At 50.3% G+C, this 20,331-nt stretch overlaps 1 protein-coding gene across 4 annotated transcripts; it reads left to right on the top strand.

Moving 5' to 3' along the window:
- The first annotated feature begins 316 nt into the window (after nt 1-316).
- LOC132572184 (E3 ubiquitin-protein ligase TRIM7-like) lies at nt 317-20,061 on the top strand. 4 transcript variants are annotated; one of them, XM_060239013.1, is made up of 8 exons: nt 317-701; nt 1,777-1,941; nt 3,272-3,367; nt 6,644-6,874; nt 8,042-8,064; nt 9,661-9,779; nt 10,720-10,752; nt 19,013-20,061. In XM_060239013.1, the coding sequence occupies exons 1-8, from the start codon at nt 438-440 to the stop codon at nt 19,525-19,527; spliced, it is 1,446 nt and encodes a 481-aa protein (XP_060094996.1). In that variant the 5' UTR covers nt 317-437; the 3' UTR covers nt 19,528-20,061. The 4 variants fall into 4 exon arrangements, with proteins under 4 accessions (XP_060094996.1, XP_060094998.1, XP_060094997.1 ...); XM_060239014.1 differs by having other exon boundaries at nt 394-705; nt 1,781-1,941; XM_060239012.1 differs by having other exon boundaries at nt 419-749.
- The last annotated feature ends 270 nt before the right edge of the window (nt 20,062-20,331 follow it).

A 20,331-nucleotide genomic window follows, 5' to 3' on the forward strand; every position in this document is an offset into this window, starting at 1 on the left:
AAGATTGCTGCCTCTCTGCTTTATATGTTTGGGTTATTTCCCCATTATTTGTGTGTGGGAGGGGGGGGGGGATATTAGAAAGTCTGTCAAAGCTTAGAGTTCAGCAAAATTCTCACAGGCAGTGGATCCCAGAAGCAAGGTGTTTTTTGGGGAGGGGGGGTTAAGAAAGAAAGAGCAGGATACAATTCAGAGGTTCCGCAGCGGGGCTCCTGTGAGCTCCTGCTCCAAATGAAGTCTGAGCTGAACTCAGACTTTGTTCCCCACCTGGATCCAATTCCCTGCCAAGGGCTGCCTTCCCGCCACTCTCTTTCTTGGCGCCGGTTCGCTCTTCGGCCGCTGATTGGGCGCCGGCAGGGAGCTGATTCCCAGGAAGGGAAACCCTCCGTCCTTCTTTGGGAAAGCGAAAGTAGCTCTCTTCGTCTCTCTCCTCGGCTGCCATGGCGGCCGGGGATCCCCTGCACGACCTCTGCGAGGAAGCCTCTTGCTCCATCTGCCTGGACTTCTTCAGGGACCCGGTGACCATCGCCGAGTGCGGCCACAACTTCTGCCGAGCCTGCCTCACCCGCAGCTGGGGGGAGCGGTCGGGGGCCGCCGAGCCTTCCTGCCCCCAGTGCAGAGGAAGGGCTCAGCCAAGCAGCCTCCGCCCCAACCAGCAGTTGGCCAACTTCGTGGAAATAGCCGAGAGAGTCGCTCTGCAAGAGGTTGGTGCGAAGGGGGGAGTCCGCGAGGAGGAAGCCCCCCTCTGCGTGGTCAGTGGTCCTGCCCCTGATCTAATAACCACGCCCCATTAATTGTGGTTTGTTATTTGTAAGCACCTGCCTAATGACTTGTTAATTTCTTACGCCCCTTTCCCCTGAGAAGCAACTTCCAGAAACTTGAAAGAATGAACAAGTGTATTGTTCTTTGTTTGCCATTCTGCTATGCGGCTAACTTATTGTAGCGACTACACTAGCAGGGAGGGGTTGCCAGTCTGCAGACAGGAGATTCCCAGGTCTTAATGCAATTTTTGTTCTTCAGATGTGTGGCCACAGTCCCAGCAAGCTCTCACCTTCCCCTTCCCAGGTTCCTTGTGCAAATGAGGGGGTGGGATTGCCAAACTCCCTGTGGGTCTCAGTTTCAGAGTCCAAAATCCAAGAGTCGAGTATTCTGACCACACAACACCCAACCTAGTCAAAAGGATGACCAGACTGCTCTCAGCTGGCCTGATCCCGTTTGGCCAATCTTGGGCATTGCTTAGACATGCAACACGTTCTTCAGCTTGCGTATGCCCACAGTCCAAGCAAGCTTTTACACACACACACACACACAGAGGTTCCTTGCGCGAATGAGGGGGTGGGATTGCCAGTCTCTCATTGGGTCGCAGCCTTGAAGGTTCCATGATCTTGAAGGTTCCATGATCTGTGGCCTTCTCATCCCTGATCTCTCTCTGAACTGCAAGCCATCGGGACACTTGTTTCCCTGATAGGGGCCTTCTGTCACTTACTAGGCCCCAACCCTGAGCCAAAATCTGAAAGGCCAAGAAATGGCTTGGAGAAAGGCCACTTTCTTGACAGCGGCACCTCCAGATCCCTCACATCAAGAAAATACCTCTCCCCTCCCCAAACTCCCAACTGAGAACCATAATCCATAGGGTTAACTTGGTTACATTCAGATGGGTGGATGTGGGTGTTATTTTTTAACGGAATACTAACTATATCCAGTCATCACACAGAGAGAAACTGTCCTGGGGGAGAGGAAAAAATGAAACAAATCCTGTGTCTTGGTTTTGGGCATCAGGCAGCAGTGGCAGCTGGAAAAGGGAGAGTTTGCCAGAACCACCAGGAGCCCCTGAAGCTCTTCTGCAAGGACGATGAAGCCCTCATCTGCATGGTCTGCGACCGATCCAAGGCGCACAGAGATCACGAAGTCCTTCCTCTTGAGGAGGCCTCCCAAGAGTACAAGGTAGGACACCCAAAAGGTGGAGGTTGGTGGGATCTCTTTGGAGGGAAACTCCCTCCAATTTGTGCCCTGGCCTCTGGGCCTAAATTGGGGAGTGACAACACCTCTTTGCTGCCTCCTTCCTGGCCTGGTGTCTCCCCAGTGCATTGCTTCCTGCCCCACTGCTGAGGCCAATATGGGGAGATGAGTTCATTTCCCGTCAGGCTGTGTTGCCCTCTAGTCAGATGACTGTGTGACAGAGCAAGGAGGGGGCAGCTGCCTGATTCCCAGTTTAAATCCCCCCCCACATACACACACTGCTTTCCTGATGTCATCTGCTGTCCTGGAGTTGTTCTTTGCCTGGGGACTGGGGGAGAATGTGTGCAGGTTTGGAACCTTTCTGTGTGTGTCTCTCATTTGCACATCCTAGCTGTGAAGAAGCAGTTCAAATCAGAAGGACAGCACTGGGGGGGGGGGGGGGGGGTAGGAAAGCTGCACATGTCCAGGCCCACTCTGACTAGTTGTGCTTCTCCAAGGACTCAGCTGGAGGTCTTTCACATCAATGGCTACCATTTCAAGTGGCGATGCAAAGAGAATGAACCCAGGATCTTCTGCTAGCCAAGCAGATGCTCTGCCACTGAGCCCCGGCCCTCCCGCTGCATTGTGGCACTGCAAGGAATCCTCCCCCCACCTCCGCTTCCTGCAACTGTGGCTGTTTCTATCCAGAATTCTTGCATTCAGCCCCCTCTGAAATTGCAGGAGGTTTCAGTTTGGCGCAACATTGTGGCGTTTCCACTCGTCTTCTCAATTTTCTGCAGATCTGCAGCAGTTTTTTTCTCTAACCTGATTTGGATCATTCTTTAAAGATCGTATCAAAAGAGGTTTTTGAGGAAGTGTGGGAAGTATCAGCGCCGACCCGACGGCCCATGGCACCCTAGACAGACTGGTGGTCTGCTTTCCCCCCTCCACAGCAAAGGAAGGGGGCAAACTAGGCGTTTGTCTAGGGGGGAGGGGGAAAGGCCGAATTCGGCACCCCCATCCTGCTGGCACCCTAGGTGACCATGTAGTTTGCCTAGTGGGTGAGCCAGCCCTGGAAGGTATTGATTTTCACTACCATCCCCCACCACTGAGGGTTTTGCCATTTCTCTTTACAGTAAGCAATACTTGACAGATTGCTGGAGTGTTAACACAATTTAGTGATATATTGACTACAAATAATTGTTTTTAATGTAAAAAATATCCAACCCGTAGCTGGGGCACGTATGTGTAAATGTGTGTGTAGTTGTGGGCAGGAGGGAAGAGAATGGAGTAAACCTTTAAAAAAGAATGCATTTCAATTTTGCCCCCCCCCCAGGATCAGTTCTGCAACTGTCTGGAGATTCTGAAGAAGGAGAGAGAGAGAATTGTGGCGTATAAAAGAGACATTGAGAGGGAAAGCCAAGACTTACTTGTAAGTGTCGCTGTGGCTGGGGAATGAACAGAGTCCAAAGAGCAGAAATGTCAGCTCACGAGGCCGCCCCCTCCCCTTCAGTTGGGAAGTGGAGTGGCCCTAATCACAGCCCAACAACGTTGCCCCACTGCCTTTCCATTACTTAACTGACAAAACATTGAGACTCAGGAAGTGCTGAAGGTGAAATAAGAGATTAAAAATTCACATTTTTAATCCATCCCCCAGACCAGACCTCACAACTATATTAAGTATAATTTGTATTTGCTATATTATTTGTATTTGTTTAGCACTAACTAGCAGTTGAGTGCACCCAGGGCCGGCCTGCCCACTAGGCAAACTAAGCATTTGCCTAGGGTGCTGGTAGGGTGGGGGCGCCAAAATCGGCCCTCGCTCCTATCCCCTAGACAAATTCCTATTTGCCTCCCCTTCCTCCCTCCCAGTTTTAATGCCCTGGTGAAGCACCGCACTCCAGGGATTCTTTCAAGGCTGCTGCCCCCGCCAATTAGCTGACTGGCGAGTAAAGCAGCGCAGAGGCTGGCTGCTCACCAGGATCAGCGTTGGGCAGTGGCGGCAGGAAGGATGAGGAGCCGCTGAAAAGCTACTGCCTACTCACTTCCTCCCTGGATAGTGTGGGGAGGAAGTGGGGAGGAGCAGCGGCTGCTTTTTCAGTGGCTCCTCGTCCTTTCTGCCTCAGTGTTGTTTTACCCGCCAATCAGCTGAATGGCGGGGGGCGGGCTTGAAAGAGACCCAGGAGCGCAGTGCTTCATGCTTCACCCAGGTGTTAAAATTGGGGGCATAGCGCGGGAGGGCAGTGGGCAGTGAGGCTGCCTGGGGCACTCATGCGCCCTATGGCCAGCTCTGAGTGCACCAGTGAAAAAGTTAAGGGCATGAGAGTTATGAGAAAAATCTGTGGGGTGTCCCCTTCCCTTGGTACCCTAGGCGTGTATTTCTTTTGCTTAATGGTTAATCCAGAACTGACACAGGGCCATAGAATTCACCCTCCAGCTCATTGCTAGAAGCTCATGGAAACAAATTTGGCTGGCATGCTTATATGTACTATGGGGAAAAAAAGATGGATGGTTTTTATCTCACCATTATATCAGAAATAATTTGTTAAATACATGGATAAAGTACAAGAAATAGGGTGATGAAAGAAAGCTGTTATGGATAGTACCAGCAGAAGTAATAAAAATAATGGTTGAATCTGATGAAGAGAGAGGGTTGTCATATAATCAATTACTAAAGATCCAAGGTGATAAAGTTGAATTAAAATCTGCTGAAGAGCTGAACAACAAGTATGACTGGTTTCAAATGCAACAAATAAAAAGTTTGATGGAAAATGATATTAAATCTGAAGGAATTAGACGCGAACCAACAGAAATGGAAAAGGTTCTGCTTGGAGATAATGAAAAATTAATATCGAAAATATATAAAATATATAAGTTATTGTTGAAATGGTCTTCAGAAGAAGAAGTAGTAAAATCTCAAATGATTAAATGGGCAATTAATGCAAACAAGGAAATACAGATGGGTACATGGGAATATCTTTGGAAGAACTCTATGAGAATATCAACATGTCAGAGTATTAAAGAGAATTGTTTTAAGATGATGTGTAGGTGGTATATGACTCCTAAAAAATTGGCAAAGATGTCAGATAGATGTTGGAAATGTAAGAAACATGAAGGTTCTTTTTATCATATGTGGTGGACATGTGAAAGAGCGAAAAAGTTCTGGCAGATGATACAACAAGAAATATCTAAGATTCCAGGATATGACTTCAAGAAAGTAGCAGAGACTTTTCTGTTTGGATTACAAATGGAAAAATTTCCAAAAGAAGATAGAACTTTAATTTGGTACTTGCTCTCAGCTGCTAGGACATTGTATGCGCAGTTGTGGAAGCAAGAAAAAATGCAAGAGAAATGGGATTGGATTGTGAAAATTTTATCATGGAGTGAGATGGATAAACTAACAAGAATTCTAAGAGACTATGATTTGGAAGTGTTTAAAGGGGAGTGGAAGAAATTTAGAGGTTATGTAGAGAAAGAATGGAATGTAAAGAGACATTGGACAATTTTTTAATAATGAGTATTAGAAAAGGTAGAATATCAATTTAGATTGTTATAGTTAAAGGTACCTTTATAAGTGAACTTTAAGTATATAACATCGGCGGGAGTCTAGTAACGGAGGGAGGGGGGATTAGAAAATATCATATGGGTTAGGGATAGAGATGATATAAATGGATATTGTTACCATATGCTATCAATAAAATTGTTTAAAACCAGAATTCACCCTCCAAAGCATGTTTTCTCCAGGGCAACCAATCTCTGTAGTCTGGAAATGAGCAATTCAGGGGCTCCCCTGGCTCCACCTGGAGGCTGGCATCCCTAGATGCACAGCCTGGTCCGTATTCAGCAGAACAGGCCCCAAAGGCAGCTCTTAGGTAGGGGTAACATTGCAATTCTAAGCAGAGGTATTACCTGGGTGGTGAGTCTGGGGATGCTGTGGAACTGCACGCTCTTGTGCCTCGGGAGCTCCCTGCCCTCCAGTGCCCTAGATGTTTTGTTTCGAGCAGCATCAGTTGACTTTCCAAGGCACTCTTTGCTGTAGAGAGAATCACAGGCAGAAGAACACACGTGTTCAGGCCCCATATGTGTAAATGCACCAGCAAGCAACCTGGGAGGAGTCTCTGCCTCCTCCTCATGCTTGCTGCAAATGTTGATAGGAGCCCAGCGATGCTGAATTGGGCCAAGTGGGGTTAAGCCATCGCAGATTCTAAGGTGGGGAAAGTACCTGGGATACTGAGTAGTGTGTAGTTCCCCCCTCCCCTGCAATTTTTCCTTGCCCAAAATGCAGCCATGGAAGCTGCAGTTTACATTGGAAGACGAAGCAAGGTGAAGGGACTCTTTTGCCCTCAGTGGGGTTTCTACTCAAATAGTATATCATCCCCCAATATGGATTGGGGGGGTCAGCCTATGAAGGGTGTTCTAGTGGGGGAACAAATGGACTCAAGCCCCCCCTTCTTTTCTCTGGGTCTTCTGCTGCAGACTGAATCCTCTGTGGCTGAAAGAACCCCTGCGGGAGTTGGAGGGAGATCCTTGTGTTCTTTGGCCCTGAGGCTGGGCCTGGTGGATCTTCCGCTTTCCCTGCTGAGTGTTAATTGTGATCTCTGAAAGGCCAAAGTGCTCTTCTCATAGGAGGCTCTCAAGTGCCTCTTCCCACCGCAGAGACCAGCTGTGTTCCTGACACTGGACCGATTTTCTTCTCTTTCCATTTCAGAAACAAACCCAAGGAGAGAAGCAAGAGGCAGTAGCAAAGTTCAGGCAACTGCACACGTTTCTGGAGGAACAAGAGAAGCTTTTGCTGGCCCAGATGGAAGAGGTGGAGATGGAGGTGGCAAAGAAAAGGGACCAGCACCTGGCCGAACTCTCTGAGGCCCTCTCCTCTCTCGAAAGCCTCATCCGGGAGATGGAAGAGAAGTGTCAGCACCCAGTCAGTGATTTCCTGCAGGTGAGAGGGTGGCAGGAACAGGCAGGGTCCCCTAGGGGAAAAGGCTGGCTCCAAATCTTCTCTGTGCCTCCTTTGCTCAGCAGAAAAGCAAACAAGGCCAGTTTATGCTGCTAGGAAGTTTTCATCTCTGCATGTGAGCTGTTTTCCTCTCTGTCCTTTTGCATCTCCAGCCAGGGGCAGACTGGACAAAAGCAGGGGCTCTGTGAAACCTACCCACTCCTGGAGTGAGGATTCCATGCAAGGTTTTTCACAGTACATTTTAAAAGGGGGATGTCTGTGGGGCAGGGAACATGGCTTATAGTGGTGGCTTGCAGTTGTGCAGTCCAAATGCACACAGACACACAACAGGTGGTTACAGGAATGGCATCCGCACACCTTTTCCTACCACCGCTGAGCTTCCTTCTGCCTGCCCTTCACATCTGTGCAGATACCATGGTATTGATGGCTAGACCCTCCCTTCCCTTTTTTTGTTGAGCCATCTTGCAGGGAAACTCCTGCAAGCTGGCTCAGCAATGTAGCAGGGAAGAGGGAGGAAGTCTTGCAGTGATGCAAGGCTGATGGAAGAATCGTTGCTAGGAATGCCTTTGCATCTGCAGGTGGCCAGAAGCCTTCCATGTGAAGAAAAATCTCTGTGAACACTATCGTTGTTAAGTTGTCGGAGCAGATCACACCACTCCAAAATGGCTCCACTTTGTCTGCTGATATTAACCTCACAGAGATTTTTCTTCCACTTTATGAAGATCTACCCCAGTCTTTGAGTGAAGTCTGCTAGCTGGACACAAGCAAAATGCCACAGGGTAGAATCTTCCAGACAGGTTTTCCTGGTATGATCTTTTAGCAAGCACTGAGGTCTCTTAGCAAGCACTGAGAGCCAGTTTGGTGTAGTGGTTTAGTGCGTGGACTCTTATCTGGGAAAACCGGGTTTGATTCCCCACTCCTCCACTTGCTGCAGCTGGAATGGCCTTGGGTTAGCCATAGCTCTGGCAGAGGTTGTCCTTGAAAGGACAGCTGCTGTGGGAGCCCTTTCAGCTCCACCCACCTCACAGGGTGACTGTTGTGGGGGAGGAAGGTAAAGGAGATTGTGACTGCTCTGAGACTCTGAGTGGAGGGCGGGATATAAATCCAATATCTTCTTCTTTTCTTTTTCTCTCTGCCATTTTTCCTCAGGATGCCAGAAGCACCTTGCAGAAGTAAGTAGGCCTTCAGCATTAACCTTCATAATGTTGGGATTGGACTGAGTAGCCTTGAAGAACACAGTCCTTCAGAATCTTGACTCAGAGCCAAATCAGATCTCCAGCCATCTTTCAGTGGCAAACGGCTTATACACAGAGCCTTGTCAGCAGGAAATTGTGTAGTGAAATGGTGGGTGGTCTGGGTTGGCACCGAGATGTGCACCTCTAGAACAAGGGTCTCCAACTTTTTGAGGCTGCTGGCAGCTTTGGAATGCTGACCTGGTGTGAAGGAGGCTGCCACAGGAGATGATGTCAGCCACAAAACGGCTGCCGCAGCTTACCATCAGTCCCTTTATATAAATCCTTCTGCAATGGTAGCAGCAGATTGGCCACGGCTGTTTCCACTTGTGAATTTGTCCTTCATTCAGTATTGCAGGAACAGCAGTCATTCCCTCACCTATTTTTTGGCCTTTTTCATGTCAGGGGTCGAGGGGAGAGAGGGACAGACAGACAGACAGCCGGGATAGTCCTTGTCCAGAACCCTCAAGAGCTTTCTTGTTCTTTACCTGGACATTTGCGAGACAGACGGGAGCAGGGGATTTGGGGTTGCAGTTCTTAGGACCAAACCAGACATTTGCTTTTTAAAAAGATAGTTTGGCCTGGGCTCCACAGTGTCACATGCCACCTGCAGCAAATGGCTCTAAAAAAAGAAAGCAGACCCTGTTTAGGCCTCAGATGCCACTCTGGGAGAGGGAGGGCTCCTGCCTTCTCTTCCTCATGTCATTTGTTTCATGCCAAGACAGAGTTGGGCAGGGGACTTCCCTGTTTTTGTTGTTCCACATGCACAAAACGCAGCACAAGGAGCAGGAAAAATGAACAATTAATTTCTACAGTGCTATTTAGTTTACAAAACCAGCTGTATTGTTTTGTGGTAGCCATTCTCTGCAGTTGCTGTGTCGAACCCAGGTCCAGTTCTTAACAAAGCAGGAGCTACACTGAGGTGAACATTTCTCTTCAAAGGCGGGCCCATAGCCAGAATATTTTAGGTGGGGGGACCCACCGAATTAAATTTCAGATGGAGGGGCCCACCGCTGTGGCGGCCCCACTCCCCTCCGGAGTGCCTCCCCCTTCCCTCCCACCCACCGACAGACCGAAGCGCTGGAAAAGCGGGACTCTTTCAAAGCTGCAGCCTCCCCCCATCAGCTGATCAGCGGGAAAAGCAGCAATCGGGAGGAAGTGGGGAGGAGGCAGCTGCTGGCCTCTGCGCTGCTTTACTTGTGTGTCGGTGGGAGGGAGGGGGGAGGTGCCACAGAGTGGTGGGGAGATCAGCGGCTGCCAGAGCAGCAGCCACAGAGAGAGCGGGGGCCACGGAAGCACTGGGTAGAGCTGGGTTATCAGGAGGGGCCATACAGGTGGAAGGTGGGGTTGGGTTGAGGGGCCAGGCCCCCCATTGGCTACAGGCCTGTCCAAAAGGCCCCCCCCCCCAATCTTTCAGTGTTTTCAGCATCAGCCTGGGTCTCTCGTGGCTCTCTGGCAGTGCTTTACTTCTTTAATCCATTGGGACAGGGGAGATTCTGAATTGGTTGGATAGCATCTTAATGGGATTTTCTCCAGGTATGAAGAAAAGGAGTCATTTGAGAATCCAGTGGATTTCCCACTTGCCCTGAAGTGGCACATCTGGTACTTCTCACATTTCAATCCCCCTTTGGAGATCATCAAGAGGCAATTCAAAGGTAATGAAGAAACACTGCAAGAGTTCCAAACTGGACATTAGAGTGGGCCTGATGTTCCAGGATGGTTATATCGTTAACAGACCCAGGAACGTGGGGAGTTTATGTATCAGTTCAGAAGGCCATTTTAATTCACCGTGTAAAGTTTTCTGATGAGAATTCTGCCATAACTCCAGCTCAGAATTGCATTACATGGACTTCTCGACATTATTCTATGTTGATCTCTGATCATTACTGTGACCATGCAAGGGCACATGGTGAGGTAGATGGTCAAGCAAGCACCTGAAATGATACGGAAGGGGAGGGAAACTGCCCTTCAGGGCATCTGCATTTAATGAAGACAGCCACTGGATCGATTTCAGGGACACTCCCCCCCCTTCTCTTTTTAGTTCTGTGTCTTTAAAGTCAAAAGCCCATTGAAATCAGTGAGTTTGAAGGGTGTAACTCTGCTCAGGATGGCACTGTAGAAGCTGTGTCTAGAAACGTCCTAAATTTAGCCAGATTGGACCCTTGGGCTGCAGTCCTTAGGATACTTTCTATGACATGAATCTCAAGTAACTCCAGTGACTTGTGAAAGCAAATTTGAATATTTGTACACAGTCCCCCCCCCCACCTGGAAAAAGCTTTTACTTGACCCTTTAGCTGTAACTCATAAGGAATATGTACTTATGTGCCATCAAGTCACAAATGACTTCTGGCGACCCCACCAAGAGGTGTTCAAGGCAAGTGAGAAACAGAGGCAGTTTGCTATTTCCTTCCTCTGCAGAGTCTTCTTTAGTTTCCTATCTAAGTACCAACCCAGCTTCCAAGATTTGATAATGTTGGGCTATATCATGCTGCCTTCCCTGCCCAAAAGAAAATAGTATTAGCTGATATTTTTGTCCCAAGATTTGTGATAAGTAGAAAGGTCTGCCACTCACTTCCTGTTCCTTTGCTTCCTCAGACACTCTGGATTCTGGACTTCATCTGCAGAAAGGTACATTTTTCTTCATAAATGGATGAATTGTTTATAAACTAAAAAGCTTCACCTTACAATTTGTGTTCTTCTGCTTGGTGTTCTCAGAGATAGCACTGCAGAAGAGGGTTGCCAAGTCAGTCAGAAAATACCTGGGGACTTTGGGGGTGGGAGACTTTGAGGGTGGAGCCAAGAGACTTTCCTATTCCCTGAAATAAATAAATAAGAATACAGCAGTGCAGTTCCCCTGAATACAGTCTTTATTTCCTCACCCCAAGCAGCTGCATGTTCCCTGTAAACATTCTATCTCTCTCTCTCTCTCTCTCTCTCTCCCCCTCCCTCCCTCCCCCCCCCCCCAAATAAACAGTTTGCACTTTCACACTTGTGTGGTCTCACTGGGGCAATTACTCATGAGTTGCTGAAGTTCCAAGTTCTTCAGACTAATACAGGAGAAACCAAGGTTCTAGTTTACCCCTAACTATGCAAACGACCTCTGAAAAGATTGTAATACAGAGGTTCTGGGCTCCTGTCACAGTTACTGGGAGCAACCATGTTGTTCTGCCAGCTCACCCCACCCACATTCAGCCTGGCTTCTGGATTTAAAGGCACAGACACACCGTCTAAAAAGTAAGTCTTTTCAAGCATCTTTCATGTCTCCAGAAGTAGAAAGGCACATGGTGGCTGTGGGGGCGAGGCTTCCCTCGCTGGCCAGCTGACTGGGAGGAGGGGAAGGAGCCTGCAAAAGTGAAAGAAACCCCGCTGGGACCTGGGGATTGGCAAGCCTACTACAGAACACTCTTGTTTCTCAAAAGCTGACCCTCCCTACCACAGCCAGTTCCTTCTTGCTCTGCGGATGTTGGTAAGGATGAAAGAAAAGGTGAACTCTGAGGAGATGAACTGCCTCTTTTCACCTACTTGCTGCCATATTGAAATGATGGGAGAATGGCTGCCGGGCAAGAGCTTGACTGAGCTCCATAAGAAAAGTCTTGCTATTCTCCCCCTTGTAATGTGAGTGACGAGACGTGTTGAAGGCAACATGCTTTCTTGACAGGTACATCACAAGGCGCGGAAATGTGGGCCTGGTCCCGATTATATACATACCCCGAAACAACCCTCCATCTGGCCAGGTCCAATCCTGGCCAGTTAAACTTCCTTCCACAGATCGTGATTGGCGGAGCATATTTGCGAGCTACATCCGGGGACCAGTGGGCTTCCACTGGTTGCCTCTGTAGCGTTTGCTGTGATGTAACTTCAGGACTGAAATGGAAGACACAACACTCCTCCCCCCCTAGTTCTGGACACAAAGTCTTTCAAATAGGCTGGCGCCTTGCGTTCCCTGGTCGACCTCCTTGGGGTTATTTGGGGAGTTGGAGCGGCCGCCGTGGCTGGCGGGGCGGCTGGTTCCTCGTGGTGGGGGGCTGCCTGAAGAGGACTGTCCACCGCTTGTTGCTCTTCCGGAATTTCCTCTCTGAGGGGGTCGCTCCCATCGCTATGGTGGTCTTCCGCCCATGTAGTCGGTGCGGGCAGCATAGGCTGGGTAGCTCCCAGGGGTGTTGCTGTCAGTTCTCCCCCGCTCCCCCAATTGCTGTCGGTTTTCCGATAAAGTGTGGCAGCGGAGCTGGTCGATATGCCTCCTTAGGATATGGCTCCCCTCCGACGAGACCTCGTAGGAGTGGGACCCGGTGACCTGCAGCACCCGGGCGGCTAACCACTCTGGGCCACTTGCAAAGTTCTTAGCGTACACTGGATCCCCTGGAAAGAACCCCCTAGCGGCTTCTCTGGTTTCGGGGGAACTGCGGAGGTCCGTGGCCCGGTCAGGATGCAACCTGTCTAGCCTAGTGATCAGCTTCCTCCCCATTAGTAACTCGGCAGAGCTTAACGTGGTGACGGGGTTGGGGGTGTTTCTGTTATCAAATAGGAAGGCTGCCAGGCGGTGGTCCCAATCTCCCTGTACAATGCGACCCAGGGCCTCTTTAGTGGTGCGGACCATGCGCTCTGCTTGGCCGTTGGTGGCTGGATGGAAGGGGGCGGACCGAATGTGCTGGATGAGGAATCTTCAAGAACTCCCGGAATTCCGGGGAGGTGAAAGCGGTCCCATTGTCCGCGACGAGGGTATCGGGGATCCCATGAGTGCAAAAGACCCTGTGCAAAGCTCTGTCCGCTGCTGCGATGGAGGTTGAAGCTACGGGAATCACTTCCAACCACTTGGTGCATGCATCTACAAGAATAAAGAATATTTGGCCCTGATATGGACCCGCAAAGTTTAGGTGTAACCTATTGGACTCCCAATGGTGGACAGGGGCACTGGGCGGATCAGGCCGGGACTCTTGGCAGGGTTGGCACCTTTGAACCCACCCTTCTATCTCTTCGTCCATTCCCGGCCACCATACATAGCTACGTGCCGGGGCCTTCATCCTCACTCTCCCTGGATGTGTTTCGTGTAATAATAATAAATTTATTTTTGTATCCCGCCCTCTCCCGCCGAAGGCAGGCTCAGGGCGGCTTCCAGCACTTGTTTCTGCAATGTGGGGGGAACCACAACCCTGCTTCTCCAGAGAAGACACCCCTTGTGCATGGACAGTTCTTCTCTGCGTGATGCGAATGCCCTGAATTTTGCATCCAGTTTGCCCGCAGGCCACCCTCTTCCCACCCAGTCTAAAACACGGGAGAGGATGCGGTCTCTACCCGTGGCCCTAGCTTCCTTGGCGGCATGGAGGGGCCTCTCTGGAAGAGTCTCTATAAGCATCTCATGGTGGGCAGGGGTGAGGTCCGGCAGGCGGCTGAGGGCGTCAATGTGTCCCATAGCTTTGCCAGGGCAGTGGACCAGGGCATATGTGTATGAATTGAGGAACTAATTCCACCGCAGGACGCGCTGTGACAGAATTTGCGGCATCTGGCGGTCTGGGGCGAGGAGGCCCAGTAGCGGCTTGTGGTCCGTTGCAATAGTGAAACGTCTACCGTACAGGTAGTCATTGAATTTATGCACACCTGCCACAATTGCCAAGGCCTCCTTGTCTATCTGGGCATAGTTGCGCTCCTTGGGGGTCAGGGTCCTCGAATAATAGGCTACAGGAACCTCCCTCCCGTCCGGGAATTGGTGCCCCAGAACGGTGCCCACCCCGTACGGGGAAGCATCGCACGTGAGAGATTCATCAAAATGGTGGAGCACATCATTGGAAACTAGGAGGTTCTTGACTGCCTGAAAAGCAGCGGCCTGCTTTTTTCCCCAGACCCACGGGGCGTTTTTATTGAGGAGCCTATGAAGGGGTTCTGCGATGGCCGCTTTGTGGGGCAAAAATGAATCATAAAAATTTAATAAGCCCAAGAAACTTTGTAACTCCGCCTTGCACGTAGGGGCCGGGGCGTGAACTATTGCTCTGGTCTTGCCAGCCATTGGGTGGATTCCCGTGGCGTCTACTGCAAACCCCAAGAACTTCACCCTCGACACCCTGAGGGAACACTTCTCCTGCTTCACTTTAAGTCCCGCCGCCTGGAAACGGCGGAGTACCTCATGCAGACGGCTGCTGAATTCCTCAGCATCCGGGGCGGCGATCAGAACGTAATCAAAAAACGGTTGCACTTTGGGGATCCCCTTGAGAAGAGAGTCTATTATGCTCTGAAAAATCCCCGGAGCCACACTAACCCCAAATTGCAACCGCCGCACCCAAAAAGCACCCCTGTGAGTCACAATGGTGAGCCTCTGCTGTCTTGGCATCCACCGGGAGTTGCTGGTACGCCTGGGCCAGGTCCAGTTTTCCAAAAATCTTAGAGCCTGCTAGGGCTGCCAGTACGTGGCTGACCACCGGAACGGAGTATGGATTGTCATGAAGTGCCTTATTTATTGTGCACTTATAGTCCGCGCAGATGCACACATCTCCATTAGGCTTCACTGGAGTGACTATGGGTGTTTCCCATGCACTGTAGGAAACCGGTTCTAGCACTCCCTGGGCGGTCTAGCTCTGCTTCTATTTTTGGCTTAAAAGCGAATGGAACTCGCCTGGCCTTCAGCCTTATCGGTCTCACGTGGGGATCTAGGGGTAAGGTAATGGGAGGCCCTTTGTAGCACCCCAGGGATTCATCAAACACTTACGGAAATTCCCGAAATTCACGTGCTCGAAATTTTGCGTTTGCAGCTGCTGCACCCCCACTATCTGAATACAAAGCGGTCAAAACCAGGCCAGCTCCAGTAATGTGGTGAGCTGGCGTTTGACCACGAGTATGTCCAGTGTGCCCCTAAAGTTCTTAAACTCTACCCTAAGAGTGGCCCAACCAAAAATCTGTACAGGGTTTTTTTTTTTAAATCCCTCAGTATGAAGTCTGCCGGTCACAGCCGGGGCCAACGACGGGGACAAAGTTTTCTTAGAGACTCCTCCGAAATTATGGAGATGGAAGAGCCCAAGTCCAGCTCCATTAGGCATGGGAGTGCCCTCGATTAGGACCGGCACCCTGACCTTATCGGGGGTGGTGAGGGGCAGGTTCATTACCTGCAGGCTAGTTGATGCAGTCGAGTAGGCATCAGTTGAGTCGTGGTTGGTGGACTGGCGTCTGCGGGTGGCCTTGTCCCAGCCAGCCCGCGCTATGTGGCCCACTCTTCTACAGTTCCTGCAGTCTACGTTGCAATAGGGGCAGTCCCGTCGCTCGTATGGATCCCCACAGCTGGCGCACTTGGTATTGGCTGGTCTCTCGGTCGCTCGTGGCTGAGTAGGCGCTCTCGGCCCCATTCCTAGTTGGCGACGGAGCTGGTGTGCCTCCTCCTCCTTTGGGTTGCCCAGTGCCATCTCCTCTTGGTGGACGGCTTCTGCTCACGGGTTGTGGAAAGCTTTGGTGGCTCTCTCTAACGTGGTGGCTTCGTTGAAGGTGAGTTGAAGGAGGGTGAGCTCCTCCTTTGCGAAGAGCTTTTGCTGCAGTCTTTTATCTCGGAGGCCCCAGACGAATCGATCCCTCAGGGCTTCATCCAGCTTGTCGAAGCTGCAGTTCCCCGCAAGTTGGCGGAGGGCGGCCAGGTAGACTGCGGCCGTCTCTCCCGCCCCTTGATCCCTTTTGTAGAAGAGAAATCAGTGGGCGATGATAGATGGCTGGGGCAAGAAGTGCCCAGTCAGGAGTCTGACTATCTCCTCGTACGTTTTCTCCATGATCTTTGCGGGGGCCGAGAGACCCTTTGCGATCTCGAATGTGGCCTCCCCACAGACACTCAGGAGCACGTCTCTCTTACGGCTATCATCCGTAATCATGTTCGCTCGTAGGTAGCAGTCGACCCGCTCCGTGTAGGTCTCCTACCTATCGGGGTTGGCGGGGTTGAACTCTGCAAGGTGGCCTGTCGTCCCACTCGGGCTAGCCATGGCGAAGGCGGGCGCTTCAATCTCCCTAGACTGCGTGCCTTCCTTGTCTCTGGCCAGGTCAGGGAAGTCCTGCTTGGGAAGTTACCTGGCTAGGATCCCATCCTCGTCGCCACTGTAATGTATTGAGTGACGAGACGTGTTGAAGGCAACATGCTTTATTGGCGAATACGTCACAAGGCGTGGAAACGCGGGCTGGGTACCGATTATATACATAACCCGGAACAACCCTGTGTTTGGCCAGGTCCAATCCTGGCCAGTTAAACTTTCCGCCACAGATTTTGATTGGCGGAGCATATTTGCGAGCTACATCTGGGGACCAGTGGGCTTCCACTGGTCGCCTCTGTAGTGTTCGCTGTGTTGCAACTTTAGGACTGAAATGCAAGACACAACAACACCGAAGGTGGCTATTGGGGCAGCAGGGTCCCATCCCAGAGTAGATCATGTCTGATGTTCAATGGCTCCGTGTTGGTAACTCCAGTCCGGAAGAGGTTCCAACTGGTAATATTGCAGGTCTATTAAAATTCTTACTGAGGATATCAGAACAGGCATTAATTTTTGCAGCAGCTGTGGGGGGAGGTTGGGAATATGAATTAAGTATTAAGTACCAAGGATATTTCTGTCAGTTCTGGCTCTGCCCCTTGTTCAATGTGTCGCAGGTTTTTTCCTTGCTTCCCCACTGCATTCAGGCACCTTCTGGGTTTTCCCAGCTGGCCATAGGAATGCTGGGAAATTAAACCGAGCTCCACTCCATTGAAACATATTTCAGCACAAAGTTGCAAGGAAAATGTGGAGTATATTTTTGCTCCACTGCACATCTATGCAGCTTTGATTCCTGCTTCAGCCTGTAAAGGCAAGGCAGCAGGAGCTGGGGAATGGGTGAGGACACGAGGGGGGAGGGGGAGTAAAAGAGCCTCGTGGGCCTGATTGAAGCCCTGGGAGGGTTGATTTGGTCTGTGAGTGGGACATATGACACCCCTACCATAAGGTCTCCACATCCACAAATCAGCAGATGGGTCAGAGGCTGCATTTTCCTGGCATATAAGTCCAGGGGACTGGATCCCCCTTCAGGTGTTACAGCCCACTCCCTCAGAGGGGCAGAAACCTCAGCATTATCCGGTCCTTCCCTTCCTTAGAGGTGGTCTGTAGGGCTGCAGCCTGGAAATTGTTCCACTCATTCACCAGGCATTAAAGGATTGACAAAATGAGCTCAGCTGAGCCTACTTTTGGAAGAAAGTGGTCCTGTAGCATACCTTTTCAGGCTAGAGTCTGAGATTCTTCCCCTCTCTGAGGCATGCTGCTTTCTTATGTGTCAGATGTGGTGACTTCCCCACCCCAGACCACTGGAGAATGGAAGATTTGTCTCACTGTGCATCTTCCTTGTCGGTGGTCCTAGAGTAGGGCAGTCTCTTCCCATTCAAGGGGGCGAATTCCCTTTCTCAGAAGGCACTTGAGCCAGAGTAGGTGTGCTGTATTGACTCTATGGGGCTTCTTTGCCTCCATTTCAGTTTCCTGAACTGGTGGGCGTCTCTTTTGAGTTCTTCACCCTGTTCTCTGTGTGGTTGGTTGGAGGTTTTTTTGGACCATTTTATTGGAAGTCTGATTTCATGTTTGATCATTTGGAGAGGGAGTTGTGCTGCTTCGGGGCCACACTGGGGCCTGGGAGCGAAGCTCCTCCCCTCCCGGAATTGCAAGGTTCCGGACTCTCCCGGTCTCCAGCAATGAGCTTCTCCCAGAAGTAGAGACTGCCCCACCCCAGGACCAGCGAGAAGGAAGATTCCTGATAAGGGAGACAAATCTTCTGTTCTTGTGTGTGATTTCTAACCAAAGAAGCCTGTGACTGAAAATGCCATTGTTTTTTTCTCTTCTTCATAGTTCTCTTTTCAGGATGGGATACGGGAGGAAATAGATGGTGTCCCTGTGGGTGCTTGTTGTGTACATTGTCTGCCTTCTGAAGCATGCGGGAAGACAGCTCTGCCTTTTAGAAGGGCAGGAGCAGGCAGGAGAGCCTGATGACCAAGGAGAGGGTGGCAGAGGTGGGAGGTAGGGTTGCCAAGTCCAATTAAAGAAAAATCTGGGGACTTTGGGGGCAGAGCCAGGAGACTTTGGGGGTGGAGCCAGGAACAAGGGTGTGACAAGCATAATTGAACTCCAAGGGAGTTCTGGCCATCACATTTAAAGGGACAGCACACCTTTTTAAATGCCTTTCTTCCATAGGAAATAATGAAGGATAGGGGCACCATCTTTTGGGGCTCATAGAATTGGACCCTCTAGTCCAATCGTTTTGAAACTTGGGGGGTATTTTGGGGAGAGGCACTAGATGCTATACTAAAAATTTGGTGCCTCTACCTCAAAAAATAGCCCCCCCAGAGCCCCCAATACCCACGGATCAATTCCCTATTATTCCCTATGGGAATCGTTCTCCATTGGGAATAATAGAGTGCCCAGTAGACATTTCCCTCCACCCCAACGCTTTCTAAAGGGGGGGAGGGCCTCCAAACCAGGGAATCCCCTGCCCCCTCCCTCTCTCTTACACACACAAATACTTACCATACTAGATCTTCTTCCTGCAGAACTCTACTTGCTGTGAAAATGAAAGCAAAAGAAAGGGAGGGGCCGTTCTCCATGGAAACTATTACTGACCCTTTCCAATGAAGCCTTTCCTGTTTCCTGCGCAGCATTAAAGGCACACATTTTACAAACGGATCCGGAGCTCTACAACGACATGATGCCTACATGCATGTTCTCCGCCCCACCCCGCTTCCAGATTTTTGGAGAGTGGGAGAGGAGGCCGCAAATTTGGGGGTCCCCCGCCAGGGCAGGGGGGTTGGGAAGCCTAGTGGGAGGAGGCCATGACTGGCAGGAGAAGGAAGCCAAACAGGCCAGTGGTGAAATCCCCCAGCTGATGCCGTTTCACTTCTTGTCTCCTCATTTTCTCTCAACAGCAAATGTGACTCTGGATCCAGACACGGCCAGTCCATGGCTCATCCTTTCTGAGGGTCAGAAAAGCGTGCAAATTGGAGAAAAACCTCAAGCTCTGCCCACCAGTCCAGAGAGATTTGAGAAGTATTTGGCTGTGCTGGGCTGTGAGGGATTCACAGGAGGCTGCCATTTCTGGGAAGTCATTGTGGGAAGTGAGGAAAGCTGGATTGTGGGGGTGGCCAGTAAGTCTGTGAGGAGGAAGGGAGGCCTCACTTTTGCTCCTGAGGAAGGGATCTGGGCTGTGGGGAAGTGGGCAGGGATGCACAGGGTTTGTATAAAAGCTTACCCTCCCCTGACTGTGACTGGGGAGCTGAAGAGGATCCGAGTGTGCCTGAACTATGCTGGGGGTCGAGTGGCCTTTTTTGATGCTGACCGAGCAGCCCTTCTCTATGAGTTCTCTGGAGCCTCCTTCTTTGGAGCGACCCTCCTTCCCTTCTTTTGGGTGTATGGAAAAGGCCACCTCAAAATCTCTTCCTAGGACCTTTTCTTCACACCAGGACCATCAAGAAAAAAATAGTATTTCTCAATATTCTTTTTTTCAAGCCCTGTGAAGACCTCTCCTGTCTCCAGCCACCAAAATTGACTGGGGTAAAATGGAAATATTTCCCCCTCCATTTCCCAACATTCCTTCCCCCCTCCCCTTTGTATCTTATTCCTTAAAGTGACAGTAATGCCTTTCCCATTGTAAAAGATACAGGAGAGCTCTGAACAGACCCCCCCCCCCTCGATCTCTCCAGCCTTCGTTCTCCTCAAGCACAAGAGAGGAACTGCTGCAGAGCCTACAGAGGAAGACGAGTTCCTGCATGTTTCAGTTACTATTTGGGATTTCCTCTTTTCTTTAATGGGCACTATCTGCTAGGTTTTGCCCTGTGTTCAGCCTGCCTTTTCTGATGGACACTGGAGATCCTGTCCCTGCCAAGGTAGCTGTGTTCAGATACCACTTGTGTTTCAGTTATGCCAGAGATTGAAAAGATGTTATGTTTATTATAAAGTGATGTTTTGTTGAAAAGTCTGCTGCTTGAATTCTGCAGTTTTCTTTGGTGGGGGCGGGGGGAGGTGGGTGAAGCCATTTCATAACTGCCGGACAAGTCATAAAGGTTGCTGTCATTTACTGACTTGACCCATCCCCAACTCTGCAGTTGGACAGAAAAATCCAGAGGTGGATTTGCATAACCAGGGTCCTGCTGGGCTATGCTTACATTACAGTTTCTCTTCCTGTTGTTTTTGTGTCTCTTTTCAAACCATTATAGCCCTTTCACATTTGCACAGCCATTTTGCTTTC

This window comes from Heteronotia binoei, chromosome 5 (assembly GCF_032191835.1).
Source record: "Heteronotia binoei isolate CCM8104 ecotype False Entrance Well chromosome 5, APGP_CSIRO_Hbin_v1, whole genome shotgun sequence".
Classification (NCBI taxonomy): Eukaryota; Metazoa; Chordata; class Lepidosauria; order Squamata; family Gekkonidae; genus Heteronotia; species Heteronotia binoei.

Excerpts from the sequence above, each read along its gene's own strand:
- LOC132572184 (XM_060239012.1), top strand. The coding sequence starts at position 438 with ATGGCGGCCGGGGATCCCCTGCACGACCTCTGCGAGGAAGCCTCTTGC. Across the intron at positions 750-1,776 it reads AGGAAGCCCCCCTCTGCGTG|GCAGCAGTGGCAGCTGGAAA; the intron begins GTCAGTGGTCCT and ends TTTGGGCATCAG. Across the intron at positions 8,065-9,660 it reads GCCAGAAGCACCTTGCAGAA|GTATGAAGAAAAGGAGTCAT; the intron begins GTAAGTAGGCCT and ends GATTTTCTCCAG.